At 41.5% G+C, this 19,526-nt stretch overlaps 1 protein-coding gene across 3 annotated transcripts in view; it reads right to left on the bottom strand.

The window, feature by feature from the left end:
- Nucleotides 1–8,844: 8,844 nt before the first annotated feature.
- Nucleotides 8,845–19,526, bottom strand: part of PANK2 (pantothenate kinase 2) — a 58,366-nt gene continuing 47,684 nt past the window's right edge. For all 3 annotated transcript variants that reach the window (XM_069632221.1, XM_069632222.1, XM_069632223.1), the window contains 3 exons: nt 17,857–17,980; nt 14,991–15,116; nt 8,845–10,939 (listed from right to left, as the gene is read on the bottom strand). In XM_069632221.1, the coding sequence (XP_069488322.1) occupies nt 10,889–10,939; nt 14,991–15,116; nt 17,857–17,980 (301 nt within the window). In that variant the 3' untranslated portion in view covers nt 8,845–10,888. The remainder of the gene's footprint in view (nt 10,940–14,990; nt 15,117–17,856; nt 17,981–19,526) is intronic.

Below are 19,526 nucleotides of genomic sequence, written 5' to 3' on the forward strand. Positions count from 1 at the left end.
GTTAAGCCAAAACATTGATGATCTGGTCACCTCGAACGGGATGACCATCTACTGGAAAAAGATCAAGGGTCATTCCAAAGTAGAGGGACCAGACAAAACTGGAAATGACTTAGCTGATCAGCTGGCCAAAACCGGGGCTATCTAAGGGTATCTAATAGAGATTGAGTCCCTGTTGGGGGAAATCCAGGTCACTGTTATCGCTAGGTCCCAGACAAATGCTCACAATGATCTTTCAACTGCACAATGGAGTAAGGAGACCCCCAGATGCTGATTTGATTACGGCTCAGAAGGGGGATCCAATAATTGGGAAGTTTTACCAACACATTGAGGACATTGAGGACCCTGAGAACTTTCCCCTGGCGGATACCAATTACATTGGGAAAGAGGACCTAAGAGTGTTGATGAAATGTCCAAAAATTTTCCGAATCCAATCCAAATCCCAAGCTGGCCATGATCAGTGGGTGGTCCCTACCTCATTCCGAAGCCTGATGTTAAGTCACGCCCATGATGCGGCCACCGCCGGTCATATGGGGTTTCCTACAACACTTGAGATCTTAAGAGAAGTTGCATACTGGCCACACATGGGGCAGGACCTCAACCAATACTTGAAGGGGTGTCTTGTGTGTGCACAATTTCAGCCAACAGCCCTCACACACCATGCACCTCTCCAAAAGAGGGGGATGACACTGCCATGGTCAGATTTGCATGTCGACTTCATAGGACCCGTGATTCACTCCTCTAGGGGAAATAAGTACATGTTGACGGTGACATGCTTATTTACTAAATGGGTGGAATGTCGCCCGGCCCCAAACTGCAAGGCAGAAACAGCAGCTGCCCTGATGATCAACCACATCTTTTCCCGTTTTGGTCTACCCCAAAGGATTGAGTCAGACAGAGGCAGCCATTTCACCAGCGAAGTAATGACTAAGATGTAGGAGATACTGGGGGTTAAAAGGAAGCTACATATTGCTTACCGGCTAGCCTCTTCTGGTGCAGTGGAGAGATACAACAGAACTATTGTGAGCATCTTAAAAATGTTTGTGGCAGATTCTGGGCCACGTTGGGATATCCGATTACCTCTGGTCCTAATGGCCATCAGATCTACCCCTTCATCTGCAACTGAAATGTCACCGTTTGAGCCGATGACTGGACGCAAGATGGTGCTTCCCCAGCATTTGCTCTACATGACCCAAGAGCAGGCATTAACCAATGCCTCCGCAACTCATGAGTATGTGGAGAATTTGAGGAAACACCTTCAACATGCTTTTGCCTATGCTCAGCGAAACATAGAAAGATCAGCTGAAAGTATAAAGACTCACTATGATTTGAGACTACTAGGAAAGAATACAATGTGGGAGACCGGGTCTATCTATACAATTTCCAGAGGAACCAGGCCAAACAGCGAAAATTTCTGCCTACATGGAAGGGACCTTTTGAAATTGTAGACAAGATCTCCCCAGTCGCCTACAAGATCCGCATCCCCAAAGGTAGTTTGGCGGAAGGGGGAGACAAGTGGGTCCATATAAATCAGCTAAAGTGTTGCCATCCCAGGCACACTCTGCAGCAACTGGAGGAGTCCTCTGCAATCCCAGAGGGGGCTGCTCCAGAGCAATACAAGTCCAACCCTAAAATATTCCACATATAGCCTAACAAATGTTATGATTCTTGAATGCAAATGTCTCCTGATGTATAAAATGTATATGTTGGCCCCACCATTAATAGTGTTGGGGGAATGTCTACGAATATGTTTCTGTCGCTTTTGCTTTGTCATCCTAGGTGAGAAGAGAGATGAAACCATGGAAACTGACCAAGGAGGACGACTCGGGGACCGGGAGAAAAGATCCGAAGGGCCCGGAGTACCGCCCGAAACTCCCATCAGGACCGGCGAGGAAAACCGATTGATCCACCCTGAGGGAGGAAAAGATGCTGAACGTTGCCATCGGCGGAATCAGAAGAAGATGATGCGGACAACCCAGCGCGTGGATCAAAACATCCTTTGCACCCGACTCCCCCTCGACTCGAAATCAAAGTGCAGTCGGGCGGGGGGGCTTGTCAGGTATCTTGACCCACGTTTGAATTATTATGCTACTACATTGGTGCCGTGGGCTTAGAAAATCCAAGATCGCCGAAAAGCCATTTGCGCCAGAATCCAGGAAAACCAAGATGGTCGCCTAACCTGCCACCCACCAGTGCGAGCGTGATGGGCCAGAAGCGCCATGAGTGAAACGTGGTGCCAAAGGAAAAACAGCAGTGCCTGTTAGCTCAAAAAGCACTTTGAAATCACCTTTGTTTCTCTGAATGCAAGCTCAAAATGCCTATTTCAAACATTGCAAGATATTCAAAAATCTTACTGAACACCAGCAGACGTCTGGTAGAATGAAGTCTTGTGTGCATACCAAATCTGGAAAGATGAAGAGCCTAAAATAATGTTCATAACAAAACTGGCTGGGCTGTGGATGTCAGCATCTTAAGTGAAATGGGATTTAAGCCACTAAAATCGAAATGTTTAAAATAAATGAGTGACCTACTTGTGTGTGTCACATAGGTTGCAACTGCTTAAATGTCATGGTTTTGAACTTAGAATCAGCATTCTAGCTGCATGTGTAAAAATTGTAAGTTTGATTTGAATGAAGAAAAATTGGAACCAAAAGTGACATTTGGCTAAAGCCTGGCTTAAAGGGACTGAATTCTGCTCGGCAACTACCGCCGACAGGAGTGGAAACTTGCCCAGCAACTGTATTCCCAGGCCTGGCCTCCCTTCTGCTACACCACCAAAAGGAGATCACACCTCTCTGATTGAATCAGAGGAGGGGCACCTGGGACTGCAAGGGAAATGGAACAATGAACTTTCCTTGGCTCAGGCAAATGTTAAATTAGGGGGGGGTCGTAAATGGCTTGGAAGAAACTGGGAGGAGCAGTGCCTCTGGGAGCCACCTGAGCTGGAGGCGGGGACAGACAGAAATTACCCCATGTGCTTTGGAACCTAAACCACACCCATCTGGGCCAGAGCATAATTTTAAAAAGATGGATAATTCATAATACATAACTGTCAAAATTATATAAATAATATTATTCCTGTGATTTTTCTGTGCACATTTTAAGGCGTTAGGACTCTGTGGTATGTTCTGGGGTAGTAGCGGAAAATAGGGTATTACTCCAAATGTCTGTTTTTTAAAAATCTGACACTATCATCTGATGCCCATATTCCTTTCGCACACTTGTGTAAATTCTGGAAAGGTTTAGAGGTTGCGTTCTTGATGAAAAGGGCAGAATTCTGTCAGAAGTGAACACGACTTCTTACAAAGACAAAGATCGGATGGTTTGGTGCTACAGAAAATATGTTAACTGGACATATAATATTAGAAAAATTGTACATAGATAAATATGCATTTGGATCAAAAATAGATGTGTGCAAAGTGACAAGGGGAGTGTCCTTTCTGTATGCCATAAAATTGATGCCTGATGACACTCCATTTCCTTCCCCAATCAAGGGAGAGAGGAGAACTTGGCCAATGATAAGTTGTGAGGGGCAGGCTTAGTTATGCCCACGCACACACACCCATTTTCAAAAGACATAAAAGGAGTCATTGAGACCCAGGTAGAGACATTCACTTTCCACTTCAAACCGATTTCTTGCGAAGCATTTTGCTGGACCATACAATATCCAGAAGACTCCAGAACTTAGAATCCAGACTTCAGAACTTGTAGCAAAGAGGCCTAGTCCAAAAGCGGAATCCTTCTCAGCAGGACTCAGAATCCAGCCACCTAACCAAACTATTCAACAGCCGGGTGAGCCGTTTGATTCTGGCTAGAACCCTGTGCCAGAACCCAGAAAGCAGAGCTGTATCCAGACCACCGTGCAGTGCCGATAGAAGATCAGACCGCTGTGCAGTGCCAGAACTTTTGCCAGAACCAGAGATCCAGACCAGCAGAGCAGAGAGAACCGCAGCTAAACCGGTTGACCAGATCTGGGACGAGGCCCATTCCTTCCAAAATTAGGAGTGAGTATCCAGCCAGAGCTGTGCAAACCAATCTCTTATTTTAAAAATAATCTAATTCAAATCATTTCAACCTATTTAGAACTGCATAGAAATCATGTGTCCATTCTGTGATTTCAAACCTGTGAAAGTGTCAAGTGCCATTCTGAATCATTATTTCATTTCTGAAATCTACCTCCACAAAAACGTCCGTATCTTTTGAACCATACGTGCTAGGAACGAGATTTAACTTTCATCTTAAAGCTAAGATCATCAGCTTTCCAATGAACCAATGTTAAGTAGCTATCACCTACCCTGAATCTCCTATAGGGAATTAAAATCATTTTTAGCATATTTCCACTTCTTTGCAAATCACATTTAAAGTATTTTTGCCTGTGTTTTAAAATCATCCCTGTGCTCCAAGCTTGCTAGGGGGGGAACTGAATTGGTATTGCATTTGATGGTATTCCTGAAAATTGTGTGCTCTCCTTCCATCTCTTTATACTGCATAGGGGGTGGGGGGTGAGTGAATTGCCACAAGGGGAAAAGTGATTATATTCTCTTGTTGAAACCATCTCAGATTATTTCTCTGCTGCATTGTTTCCATCATTGTTTTTCCTTGAAACCATAAAAGCATTCTCTGCTACCTTATCCTTTCTATACCAACTCCTAAGTGACTAAAAGAGCGTACCATTGTAATATTATCCATTCATTCATAAGTGTGCGATCAAATATTAATTTATTTATAAAAGTGTGATATATATCTTGTTTAATTTAACCTACTTCTTGGCTTAGTGAGGTCAGGGGGATCCAAAGAGAGGGGCGTTATACAAGTGTGTATCATCCAGATCTATGAACTTGTTATAAAAATATATAAATAAGGGCTTCCCTTCGGCATCCCGGACTCGGCATTGACTTAGTTGGAGTGCTGAATTGAGGTCACTTAACAGGTTGGCCAACACAGCACTTTGTCATGTATCAGCACTTCAAGTGTAGTTCGCACATTGGTTTTACTACAGGGCGACTGCAGTGTGGCTTTAACCAACCACTATTAGAACATAATATCAGTGGATATACATTTGTGCCAAAATTGCCTTTCAAGGATGCCTGCACGCTTAGAAAATGACACACATACTCATGAAAGAAAAACCAGCAGCTGGGCCCGCTTCATGATGGCCGCTGCCTAAATAATATGGAACATAATATAAACAATGGCACACACATTGGTATATTTAACAAAAATTAATCAAATTAAAAAAAAAAAAAAACAGAAATGGGGTCCAACATAAAAGTGAGCTGGCAAAAATATCAAAACATAAAAATATACAAATATTCTGTGCATTCGAAATTGAAACAATTTAGTTTGGGACTCCACTCCGGAATCTTTCGAAATCTCTTTGAAACATGGCCACACCCAACCAACAATATGACCCGTTCCAACATGCCCGCCGCAAAATAGTGGGCAGGCCCGGTTCGTAAATATAAGCGACTATGGTTGCTATGACGAGCCCCTTTTTCCCAGAACCAGCAGCGCGTGATTCAGCAAGGAGCTTCGCTGCACACTTGGTTGGACACAGAGGAGAAACAGTTAGCCTATCTCCCCATAACTAAAAATCAGGAACGCATATAAAGATGGTACTCCAGGGGAACCGGCATTGTTATTGGACTCTTGTCCTATTGTGGTGACTAATAAGAAAGTGTAAATAGCCATATGACCATTGTGAGAACATACGGCTGCCAAACAGCAGCGTTTTGCCGAGATGAACTCATTTGAAATGATATCTTAACTAAAATGCACTACCTTGCCAACTGGGCTCTTCATACGATCAGAAGTGTACGATATAACATCTGCATTGATTGACAGTAACTGACAACTGAGTGAGAGCAATTAAGTAATGGATATAAATGAGTCTAGCTCACAGGCAGCTATGAGGAAGTGGAAAAGTGGCGATCACTCTTTCCTCTATCTTTTACAGCATCACCCTGTGGCTGAGAAGATAAACACAGGGCTTACAATACAAGCCACAACCGGCATCCCTGATAAGAAATACTTTGCTTAAAGGCAACACCTCTACTGCGATAACAGAAAACACGACAGGTAAAATTGAAGGCAATATGATCCAAGTTTGATTTTTCCAAAAATAGTCTGAATATAAACAAGAGAATAAAGTTTGTTCGTGATTAGTGGCGCACAACTGAAGGGGGTGGGAGGAAACCTACAAAATATCTCGGCATGACTATGTTAACAATTGGTAGCAAATACGACCGAAGAAGAAATTGATGACCTGACATCACTCAGACCCACCAGAAGTCACTCCCGACTTTCTTTGTTCTGCAGAGCACACTGGAGTATGCGCCGAATCGAATGGGCGATCTGTCCCACTCGTGCAACTTTAAGAAATGGGTCCTGAAGAAGATGGTGTATGAGAAAGATGTCATCAAAACCGTTCGACCACTGTTTTTTAAGATGTCTCCGAATTAAGATAGACAGAGAGAGAAAAAAAAAAAAAAGAGGAAATAGACCCATTTCCCAATAATCAGGAGATGACATGGATTGCAATTCTCAAAATACTTTATATTTAGAGCACACCAAGTGCAACTCCGGTCTATTATAACGAGTACTAACTACAATATAGACACACACATTTTTTAACAATCCCCACGAATGGATTGTGCATACCTCGCAGAGGGCGAATAAACTACCCTTTAAAGGAACCTAGTCCCACGCGAACTGCCTACCCATCCGTTGACACAGGATTGGAAGAACTATTACAAACTGTTTTTACAACAAAAAAAAAAAAGTTTCCCCAGAAATTGCTAGATAGCCAATTGCTATATGTCCCCTTTAGAAAATCATTGTAGAATTAGGGCTAGTTTCCCCCTCTTCCTATCCCCATTAGATAGGCGTTGTCACAGCGCTTTCTAGGGCAAGTAACACCATGAAGAGAAAGGGTGAGTGTTAGGTCACACAATAGTAGTTGGATACAGAATTATTAGAAAAATAACCTTACCTGTCCTTGTTTTGTGTGTTATAACAGTGTAAAGATAACAAGGGGGTTATAGAAACCCCATTTTAGGTAATATTTTAAGTAATAAGGATATCCCTGTATTGTTTGCAAGCCCTACTCGCACCAGCCTCTTTGCGCAGCAGGTAGACCTACAATCAGATAACGGACTATGACAACCAATTGTCTTCTGGAATACTAGCACTTTTGGCCTTTATACTATTCTGCTCCTCATTTCAGACTGCTGGGATTTGCATACATGGGCACCACTGTAGGTTTGCCTCCTGGAAATAACTGCAATTAGTGCCCAATTACGGAAGCAAAACATTTGACTGGCTCCAGGATAGCACACAGTGACTTCGTAGCATGACACTTTGTTCGTAGAGACAACACCAGGACTCTATCCTCTCCGAAATCCTTACTCTAAACCCTCCTCTGCAACTCTTCTTGCCCGCCATCTACTTTGTACCCACTGCTGCATGCTCCCAGGTCGTCCTCATCTCCCAGACTTCATCCACCATTATCCAGGACTGTTGACTGCCAACTAGAATCAGCCTAGTTACATAAAGGTCACCACTACCATGATATTGCCATGACAACACTAGGCAGAGGCTCCAGATTGCCCATAGGGCCAATCACTAACCTTCTTACGCCAACATTGCAAACCTCTACACTCACACAATTGGTGTGAGTGTAGAGGTTTGCAATGTTGAGGCACTGAGACACTGCTACACAGAAATGGAAACAATTCTTCTAATAGACAGTAAAAAAAACATGATACACCTCTAAAATCAACTTATGTCACAATCTCAGCCAATGCATCCCAGCAACAGGTACACATACGGCTCCCCTCGGCACAACTTTTCTATTCTCACCACTTAGATCACCTACAAACAGGCCTGCAGGCAGCGCTCTGGGTACTTCTGGCCTACGATCATCCACAAAACAGCAACATTACCTTGCAATTTTCCCTCTCTACCATCTGAAAAAGATGTAGGTGGCTTAGGTCAGAGTGCCTCGAGACTATGAAAATTGGAGCAGTGCGAATTGCAGCAACATAAAAAGTTGTTCCAACTTCAAGAAAAGGGCCTTCACTTATGTCATACTGCACATTCACAGGAGTGTTGCTGGTCACATGTTTGCCCACTATAGAAGAGCATGGATAATCCAGTATAGCTAAGTGTTGGAGCTCTGCAGATTAAGGTACGATAATTATTATTTTATTTTTAAGTAGCAATTGAGCAAATCCCACATTATGCCTTCGTATTAGAAAAAGGCATTATTTAGGTTAAGACGAAGTCTCCGACGGTTGTAGAAAATGACAATACATTTCAAAACGCTTGCATGAAATATAATCTGAAAATGTACTTGAGTAATATTCGAAGGCAGCAGCCTGCGCATACAACTGTCAGGTTTCTACATTAAAGCTTACATTTGGTTTGCTTTGATCACGTTTTGAGCAGCTTCTAATATGGGGTTTTCCCCATTCTCAGCCCAAATCGCTCAGAATTTTTTTGCCCCCTCACCTTGGGTTGATCTTGAATTTATATGTCCATTCCCAAAAACCCCTTCAAATACTTTATATATAGAAGTACCAAAGTATGAACCTGGATTAAAGGAGTGTGACTTTCTTTGCCTTTTAGAGAGGATGTCAAAAGTGAATGGGGTGAAACATGTAGTACTGAGGAAGTAAAGATTACTGAAGCTGAAATGATAAAACAAAAAAAGAATGACTGAATCTTTCCAATCTGAAGTGGTCCTTTAATCACATACCTATCCATAAATTGTTTTGTAACCAACAGGGTTTTGGAAAGCATTATAATTAGGTCGCCATTTTAAATTAAAAGATCTCAGGCACTTGGTTCAACAGAAGCATTTTATTTACAAATGTTGATTAACTGTACAAGAACAATGTTACCTCAGTTCAACCTACTAGAAAATGGAAGGACCGAACAGTGACAGAAACACTTGGGGTAGGCTGTGTGGGTCCCATGGTTTCAGTCTGCATAAATGGAGGAAAGAACATTGCAGGTTTGTGTGAAGACAGTTGTAGAGGAAAGAGGCCACAGTTGTAACAGATATTCCCATCCATAGCAGAATATTTTTGGAGGAGAAAAATATTTGTCTTTTTAGCAACCTATCAGTTTGAGTTACCGATTGTCAAGCAATTGAAACCAAATATAAATCAGTCAGGTACAAAACAAATGTGAAAGTTTAACATTTGATTTTCTAAGCCACAAAGATTAAACAACCTAAAATTAGTACAGCTATAGCATCACAAATTTATTAGATTTGCCAGAATTGTTGTGTTTTATAAGGGATTTAAGCCATGTTCTTTAAGAGCACTTGTAGAAAAATAAAGTAATTTAATCTTTTAAAAAGAGTACTTTGCATTTTGGACCACAACTAAAAGCGACAATGAATGGAAATGGCAAACGCTCCAACCTTTGCTTTTTAACCGTCATTTAAGCAGTACCTGTTTGCATCTTTTAGGGAAACAAACAAAACGACTGTCGAGGAGGATTTCCTACCTGAACATGGAACAGTTTATGTTGTATGGCAAACATACAAAAGTAGTTCTTAATTTACAAAGTCCACACCAGGTGGATTACCTTTCTAGATTCATTTTGGACTAGGAAAACGTGTGAATATGTTAGTTTTAGCTGGCACAATGATATTCTGAAAACATAAGTAACGCTTATAAAAGACAGACTAGTGTATATAAGGATTACACAAAAGCACAAAACAGGGAAGGCGTGGAAGGTTTTTATAATGCTACTGAAACTGGTTTTAAAAGGAAATCTTAAAATATTTGCTAAAAAGTGGAATGACTGTTCTATACAGAATTGCAAATGTAGTAATACGTATTTACGGTATCATTCAGCCATTAGAAATCCTTTAAAGGCACTTGTGCTTTAGCTACACCATATTTCCTTGAGCAGCGATTTAATGCTTTGAAGTAAAAGGATCAGAAGCAGCCATGTTTACAGACATGTTTGTGAGCAAAGAAGAACAGAACATATTATAGGAGGTTGGTATAATGTTCTTCTGCGCTTTTCTTTTAAAATAGTATATTATGAATATATTTTCTTAGTAAGCATCTAAATTAATTTTAATATGCGTAACATCATACACTAAAATAAAAAGTACATTTTAAAATACTGAACACAAAAATGATAAAACAAAAACACAAACACCCACCCATGTTGGGAAACTTTAAAGCATTATGTGCACTGCCCAGAACAGGAAGGATTTCCAGTAACTGCCATTATAAAAACAGCGAAATCATTCTATTTTGGCAAATGCATGCCTGTGTAAGGACAAAATCATCAATAAGTACAGGTTACAATGCAACTGTGCATTTGTGCTTGGAGTGGATGATTAATAAAACACGGTGGTGCCTCAAGTATACCATTAACAATAAAATAAAAGGTTATACAACAAGCTTTCGAAGCAAGTAGTTCTATAGATTTCTTCTGTAGAATTCTGAATTGCACATAAAAGGTCTGTCCATGTACCACAACATGGAGTAAGAACATTAAGTAACAGAACCATGAAGTATAAAGCTGTACAATACAATATGTAATTGGAAAAAATAAAATAGCTAAATTAAAAAATAAAAAATAAGCTTAGTAACTGCATCATTTGATTGACAAAATAAATATACACCATTAAGAAACTTACAATTTTGTCAACCAGATTACATAAGGGATTGTATTGAATGAAAAGTTCATCAATTTAGTGATTCCATCAATAAGAACGTATTAGGAAGTACTAGGTTAGCTCTGAATATTCTTTTCCTGCGTGAAGCCCCAATTTATCCACCTGAAACCGGAACATACGCTTTCAGCGTTGACAGTTTAAGTGATTTTTATTTTCTTTTTTTTGGTCCAAGCTATGAGCTCATCAAATCGTATTCACCAACTCCAAAAGTGCTCCGACAGCCCCAAAATATCCCTACGAAATATAAACATTGTATTAGTTAAGACTTTGCGAAACGTGCCACATTCGAGCTAGGGTGGCACACCTGATATGAAATTCACCATGAGCAGCATTTGGCTTAGTGTACTCAGGATAAAACGTTGCTTGCAATCATCTCCCCATTATCGGTAGATTTGGTAAGACGCCTTAAGCTGGAAGCATCAGTGAAAGCAAGCATCACACCAGCAACTTGCAAAGGGCATGCACAGAGTGAGGGCACACAATGGAGCGGCAGCGCTGCCGACGATAACCACAACATCCAGATTGAGGAAAAGGGCTGATGTGTACACACAGGGTGCCAGATACTCTGCAATGGCACTGTAGAGCAAGGAAAAAGAAAATAGCAATGTAGAGACACGTGTCATTTAAGTTTGGGTAAAAGCAATGTTTCTAAATGCACAGAGGGAACAAATAAGTAAGAAAGATAAACAAGAGTCCATACAGAAGGAGCACAGTGTCAGTTTGAAGAGATCCGCTGCATGGCATAGGGAGGGAGGGGGAGACAAAGTTGCACTGCCTTTTACAAACGGTGATAAAGCGCCACCATCACTCTCAAAAAGGAGAAACGTGGCCAGAGTGGGACAGTGGGTAGGGAATTGTGAGGAACTAAACGCAATAAAGCCACTACAAGAAAGACAGCAAAGCCACTACAAGAAAGACAGCCAATGCAAATGCTCTCATGTTAATGCATGGAACTGAATATTCAGCGTGGGAGGATATAGAATTCTCCTTTGATGAGGTTCCCATCTATTGCCAGTGATCTGGACAGGGTAAGTGATGGCTGTTGATGTGCCATGAGGCACGCCTCACCTCTTGGGGCCTGGGTCAGGCGAGTACCTTTCGCTCTTATAACGCCTTTCTGCAGACCTCTAAGGAGATCTTGGTTTCTGTCTTTATTAAAACTGACAGACACCAAACATTAGACTAGAACCCCCATTTAACAAATTCCAGAAAGAAGCCAAAGCCTGGCTCATACTGAACGAAAACTAATCCCGCCAACCCTGCCACACAACTTACCTCTTGTGAATTTCCTCACGACATTCTGGCAATACTGTGTAAACATTTTCTAATGTATATATGGTGACTATATGACCTTGATAATCAGATTACCTGCAGTGTACAAACGATGTATATGAATATGCCTGTAACTGTAAATACTGTAATTCCTGTAGCAAGAAATGTGCCCAGTTGCCTCAGGACTCGGAGCACTATACAAATAAATAAAATAGAGGCAAGATACTTTCCCCAATTCAGCAAGCAGACCAACCTTGTGGTGCGCGTCTTTCAGGGTTTGTCATTAAAAACTGTACAGATTTCGCAATCTTCAAAACTGTTGAGGGTGCAACAATATCAAGACTTCATGCCAGATTTCCACGTACATGTAAGGCCACAGTTGGTACATGTTCTAATCTAGGACATGCCAAATAAAGCAGTTGTGTATAGTAAACCCAAAATGACCTTTAGGTGCGAAGGGAGTGGATCTGAATTTTGCATACCTAAAATACCCAGGCAAGGTACCAAACTCCACAGACGATACCCAAAGATGCAAGTCTAGAACAAAGACTCCGGTGTTCAATTGATCAGCAAGCCAGAAAACATTGCCTCAAAAATACAAACTGGAAAATTCACAGCAAAACGTGCAGTTCGAACCAGAGCATGGCAAATGGACAAAACAAAGACAGTTAAAAAGAAACTGCAGTCCCATCTGCTGCCTACGGTCAACTGTATCCCACAATTCCCAGCCTAATGGCAGGTAACCGTCAAAGTGGATCTATGAAAGATCCAATGACGGAGAATAAACAGTTCAAACAGGTGTTGGCAAAAGTAGGCAAGAGGATCAACATTAATACAGCCTGAAACGTATACCTCACAGCTACTAGGAATGTGGTTAGCCCTGAGGTAGGTTAAGTCTCTCTAAGCATGGGCTCAAACATTGGCCCCATCTGCCCACCTTTAAGTTGCTAAATTGGCCTTAGCCCCCACCAACGAAAATGTTGCAGAGGATGTATGGCACTGAAGAGGTTATGCAGTTCGGTTTCTACCTATAATACACCCATGGCCTCATGAAACAATCCTTCCTCGAAGTAGGAATTTTTCTGTGGCAGAAAGGTGGATAGATTAGAAAAGAAAGACGTTTTTGTCAAATAAAAAGAATAGAAACTACATCTATAAGGAACAGTGTGTCCTAAGGGAATGGACAGTTGTACAAAGGCTCTAGGGTTTATAGGACCACAACATCACCAAGACTCACTTTTTTGCATGCAAGTTTGATGTGTATAGGTTTAGCCAACACATTAGTATACGGGGAGTGGTGGGGAGAAGGTGTTGCGCAACAAGAGATGAATCTTTAATCCTTCAAATAAACCCTTAAATGACAACAAAAAAAAAAGATTAATCCCCGAAAGATTTCCTTCCTGTGATGGCCGTTAAATGAACAAATAAGTCAATTTGCCACCTCACTCATCTGCCCCCTTTTTTTTTAGAAAATAAAGATAAAATGCAATACTAGATATTTTGTTCCAAGCACTTGTACACATCCTTCTCCTAAAATCCCCGACTACAAATTCTTCGTAGACAACCTTTGGAAACAAATGGAGTAAATGATATTGCTGCCATATTATCCAAACTAGTACATATGTTACTGTAAAACAAGTGTAATGTTCTTATAACCCAAATATATACCAGAAGTGATCATTAGGAATGAACACGGCAAAATTACATGACACCAACTTACAACATCTTAGTAGAGCTGCTTTTCACAAAATCACCCCCCAATGAGATCTTGTGTTTACTCATAGCTTTTGTAAGCGGGAAACGTGAGAAAGAGCTAGAGATAAAAGCGCAGGCGCGAGAAGAATAGTAAGAAAAGAGGAGGGGAGGGGGAAGAAGAGCTAGAAGAGAGGAGACAAAGACTTCCAAGCCAGGTTGAGGAAGATTCTTATGGCCGCACGGCAGGCACTCAGGAGCCATGATGTAGAAGTGTGCAATGCTATGGTTTGTTCATCCTGGACAGCATCCAATCTACACAGCACAGCATTTAAAGTGGTTCCATACACACAGTTACCGGATAACACCATTAATGAGGAAACGCTGTGACCATCAAGATCAGTGTTGCTATGGGCTGGTGCAATTTCAGAATCTTGGAGCGAAGTTAATCATTGGGAAATGGTGACATCTGTTGCGTTAATCAAAGCCACAAAGAGGTTTTTTTGTTGTTGTAAGCCAGTGCAAAAGAATCCTAGATTGAATTCCTCATGTTGAGACAATACGTAGTCTTAATATAGGTATGCACTAGAATGAAGGCCAAAAGGTATAGAGGGCAGGAGCACATCTAAAAGGGGCTAGCTTCAGTTGAAGAGTGTGGATGCAGTAAGATAGGCCCATGAGCATCCACAAACTTCGCTGCAAAGCAGTTTGTTGTATTGACAGTTTTTGAAAAGTTAACCATGACTGTGTTGCTCTAAAAATGACTGAATGGAACGGTACAGTCCTTGGTGATGTAGCCCAACCACACGCTCTTCGGATCGGTTGGGTCAATAGTCTAAGAGGTCAATTTCTTCCTCTTCAGGCTTTGGAACTTCGTGCCTAATCACCCAGCTAGGAGTGGAGGGGCTCACTGGGTCCTGTGTCTTTTGATGAACGATAGCAGTAGAGTGGGGCTTTCTTCCAGAGGCTCCCATGTTCAAAATAAGGCCACCCACAAAGTAAGTTGTAATGAACTTTTTCACAGCAAGTAATGACTCAACGGCTGGGTGGAGGCTGAATGAGGTAGCATTTGGCAATCGGGGAGGACTGAGGGATGAGGAGTCAGATTACATGGGATTTCCAGTTTGATGTAGCTTTTTATAGTGAGTTACCTGGTGCAGTTTAAGTTGAATCTTGAAGACATGGCAGGATTCTAAAGCGGGCATGTATTGTACAGGTATGACACTCTTGGTCACCAACCAACTGTACAAAATATTTCTTGCATATTGAAAAACAAAACAGTTTTCCTGTACAAGTTCAAATAGCCGGCATGCATGCTTACCTCATGTTCAAGAAAAAGGGCTTTTAACTGCCCTTTAGACCAATACTCCAAAGCGTAGGCCAAGAGCTTCATTGATATTGTATTGATGCGCAAAAAGTTTCCAACAAACACCACTCGATTTATGTTCTAGATCAGGAAAATAGACAGTATATTTAGAAAAAAATACAACATGGTTAAGTCTTTTGAACAAGAAGAAAGTAAAATGGACCTGCCTGCCCCTCAATTGACTAATTTCAGGATTCTTAACAAATAAGAATTGCTAATCTTAACTGTGCCATGAACCAATTTCAGATTGTCAAACATCAGCACCAAACTAATATTTGGTGGGGGAATCACCCCCGTCAATTAAACGGGTCAATCATATATGGAGTTTACTTTACAATGTGGGGTTATAATGGAGACTGAATAGAATACACAAACATATACATTGCAAACAAGAGAAATCGGTCTCAAATGCCAAACGCTATATGCTCTTCATCAAATATACATATGCCTTCTTTCATTGAAAAATGTTACACCTTTAAAGTTTAAGAGGTACACAAGAAACGTTCCAAAGCCCAACAAAGCACACAAACAGGAGGAGAATGGACATTGTACAAGTGTGCCCTCACACCACTTTTAAAGGCATGCATTCCCACAGATACTGGAGAAATACAATTATTGTGAGAGAACAACCACCATTGCCTCACCTGCGCCATTTCTAGGTTTTCCCTGGAAAAAAGTGAGCCAAGACTAAACACAGTAGACAGTGCACATTGAAGTGCTTTACCCTCCCAATGGTCAGACCCCAATTAGTCAATAGTGAAAGGCACAGTTCAAAGGTAACTTGGTTTACACTGTAAATAAGCGGGCCCATGTAGACTTCTCATGTCAAGGCGTTCTTTGAACAGCTTTTACAGGTATACAGATCAGACATAGCAGGCAACCATTAGCATGAATCTACACAGTCAAGAACCTGGCGTAATACAAAATGTGACAGAACTAATGTGAAGTAGAACACAAGAAGCAGTTCCTATCCAATATTACATGTCAGAGTTTCATTCGATTCCATTGTCCAAAACAGGAGGCAAGCAGAATTACAGCAGCAATATTGGAAGCTTGTTGGTTGCTCAGATGGAAGCAGTCAACCATTGTTGAGTGTTACAAAACCCTCACTTAATAAGGGCACCCAAGGTGGGCTGAAGGAGATCAAGCTACTGGCATCCCTTTAACACACTTTGGTAGAGCATCGCCATCTACTCTTTAGTATGTCGCTCTTGAATGGCATAACTGCTGATATACCTCACTGAGAGATAGAGGAAGAACTAAATTCAATCATTTCCAAAAGACGCTTAAAGTGAGAAAAAAAGAAAATGCAAATACAAGAATCTACTTTTTAAAGCTAAACATGTAATGCTATATGACTAGGCATGGGCAGTCTACTATTGTTTGGGCAGATGATAAAACACAGCAACTAGAAAAGTTATGAATAACTGGGCAAAGATCATCAAGTATTTCAATAGCTATTCTACTGATAGAAAAAGGAGTCACAATACACAATTAAAAAAGGTGTCTTTGTAGCATTAAACAAGAGTAGGTTATTGAAAACTGGGTGCCACAAAGCATCCCATTTAACCAGAAGATGCCCCCAAAAGCGCAGTGGCTGCGCACTCAAAATCCAATTGCGGCCAATTGGTTTGCTGTCAGGTCTTACGGACAGCATTTAAATACTTTAAAATTGGGCTAGGGGACCATTTATTCCAATTGTCCATTTAGACTGATTGTGCCACTAATTAGTTCTGATGCTTGACAACATGGCATGCCATACATTCTGTCCATTAGATAACATCACAGATCAACGGAAGCCAATGCTACACGAAGGATCCGATGGATAAGTCACCCTTCTTTCATAGCCCTGTACAATGCTGCTTGACATGAATCCTACAAGGCAGCACTGTAAAGAAGCTGAAAGCCAGGCACATTGGTCAAATGAAGGCCCGCCTCACACTGGACATGCTGCAGAAGCCTAGGTTCATTCGATGGTAAATGGAGACGAAGAGTAGAGATGCTGATGTAGACCTCCGTCTTAGCAGCAGCATTGGAAAGCTAAGCCATCATATCGGTACGAAATGCATTTGAAATTTCACATAAAAAGGACATTCAAGGCTGCTGAATGGATCTTCACACATCCGACTCTTTATTGAAGTCACCCTTTCTTCGTATATTGCAATGTACAACCCAGGGTGGAATTTTTATAAAGACCAGTTGTTACATTATAAAGACCAAGGAACAACCGGACAAAACTTTGCCAATCAGAGGGTCTGTGGCTTTGGAAGCCGGCCGCTACCAGAACAAGTACAGCCTAGCCAGTGATCTTTCTGGAGGTCAGTTAAAACTGACCAGGCTAGGCAACAACACAAAGGGTTGCATGTTTATAAAGCACACATTTGTAATGGGACTAAGCAGATCGGTTTAAAAAAAACAGTGAATCCCCAAATGTACAGATTCTACAGTTGCAAAGAACTAGATCAGAGGGACTAGAAGAGCGACATCAAATTTTAATTTGAGGAATTCTGTCCCAAGGATTTCCACCGAATGGCAAGTTAAACATTCCCCACCACATGAACTTGAAGAGGCTTTGGTGTGGTGACGCGTGACCAAGCGTGTGCTTTATACACTTGCAGTGAACTCTACTGTTAACACAGGCCTCTCTACCCCACCCACCCTTTCTTCCTTCCTTTGGGGATTTCTTAACTTTCCGTAGCTCAATAAAAGGCACTGTCGTGCGCTTGCATAAAAAAAAAAAGACTGAAAAGCAAAACATGTTGCTATCATCACTCACAAAAGAACAAGTTAAACAGTGCAAGGCTGTTGCAAGGGCCCGAACCTCGTTTAGTGCGCACATCCTCGCTATGGAGCCAATGTTGTTCGTGATGGTGATTAAAGTGGCCCTGGCGAGGTCTTCCTTACTAACAGTGTCTCTCTTTTCCTTGCTCATCATATTTCCAAAACTGTAAAGGGAGAAGAAAAAAAAAATATATAGATATAGATATAGAAACGCAATAAGGTCAGTTCTATAAAAGGAAACAAGGTTAAGGTATAAAACGTTCAGAATCATTGGGCATGCATCCAGTTATTTGCGGTATGGGACATTTTCTGGAAAAAAAACACAGAAAGGCCCATATTCAACACGGTCTTTGTTCAGAAAGGTTTGCAGATTTAGAAAGTGTGCTTAAAAAATGAATTTGCCTGATATGAAAGTCAAAAAGCCATAGTAGGGGGTCCAGTTGAGGGGAAGAAGTGGGTCTAAACCAGAGGCACACGCAGAACTGCCCTTACTGCAGTTGGATAGCTATATGGGCGAGGATGGTCCCGAGATCTTGTTTGTGGGACTCCCAATTATAGTTGGTACTTTTGCTAAAAAGAAAGGCGATCTGATGGAGCCAAGACGGTGCAAGCCACATGCAGAAAGTACATGGCTAAAGACAGCCATCTAGCATGGGGAGGTTGTGCAGGAATAGCACACTGGGGCAGGTTGGTACCGAAGTGGTTGTCAGGATTTAACATTCCACTAATCAGACAACTTCGAATTAAAGTACCAACGGTAACAGAAAATAATGATCACTGGAGGCATGGTAGGGAGCCAGGTGAATAAGGTCTGAAAAAGCTATGGGGGTAGGTACTGCTTTGTAAGCAGGTAAAGCTGACAGAGGAAAGCACATCTGGCAAACGATATCCACCCAAAGGCAAGCAGTTGTGATAGGAATAGATATTCAAGGCTGGACGATTAGGGGCACCAGAGTTTGTGGTTGAGGCAAACCAGTAACATACTCTCACCTGCTGGTTAGATTAAGTGCAATTTTCAAGGTGTCCAATAAACCGCTATTACCAATAGGATTAAAATCTCTAGCCAGTCAGGCCGTGTTCAACCTTGGCCAAAGTCACTATTTCAGTAAACACATGTTTTCTATACAAGAAAAAAATTATTCTGTATGCACAAAGCACAGGAGAGATCGCCTTCACTCGCGTAGCATAGATATAGGACAGCTCAGGGGCAATGGGTTTGTCTTGGAAGCAAGACAACACAGAGCGACAAGTTCGAAACCCAGTCCTGCGCTTAGAGACAGTCTCCAGTATTACATCACGTTGTAAAAGATGAATCAATTTATTAATAAAACAAAGTTGACCAACATTGTACAAAGCCCTTTAGTTTCTGCTACTATGTAGAATTTAAACCAAAGCGAAGCAATTGCAGTACAGATACAAGGCGATGGCATGTGAGACGGGACGCACAAATTGTGGTTGTTTGGCTTTTTACCCATTGGTCACAGATCAAAATGCTAATCCTATGGTCAGTGCCACCCACCATCTGCTAGCCCCAACGTCAAAACACCCCCTGACAGCATATCTTAGAGTTAGCTCTATGATGCAGAACATCAAATGTTGTCCTGTATAGAGCCCAAGCCTGTTATTTCTAATCCAGCTTCTGAGAGTTGAATGATTTCATTGAAGCTCTAAATGAGCTATTGTGGTAATAAAATGTCTTGACGAAGTGTG

This window comes from Ambystoma mexicanum, chromosome 6q, assembly GCF_040938575.1.
Source record: "Ambystoma mexicanum isolate Mex_15411 chromosome 6q, UKY_AmexF1_1, whole genome shotgun sequence".
In the NCBI taxonomy this organism is placed as follows: Eukaryota; Metazoa; Chordata; class Amphibia; order Caudata; family Ambystomatidae; genus Ambystoma; species Ambystoma mexicanum.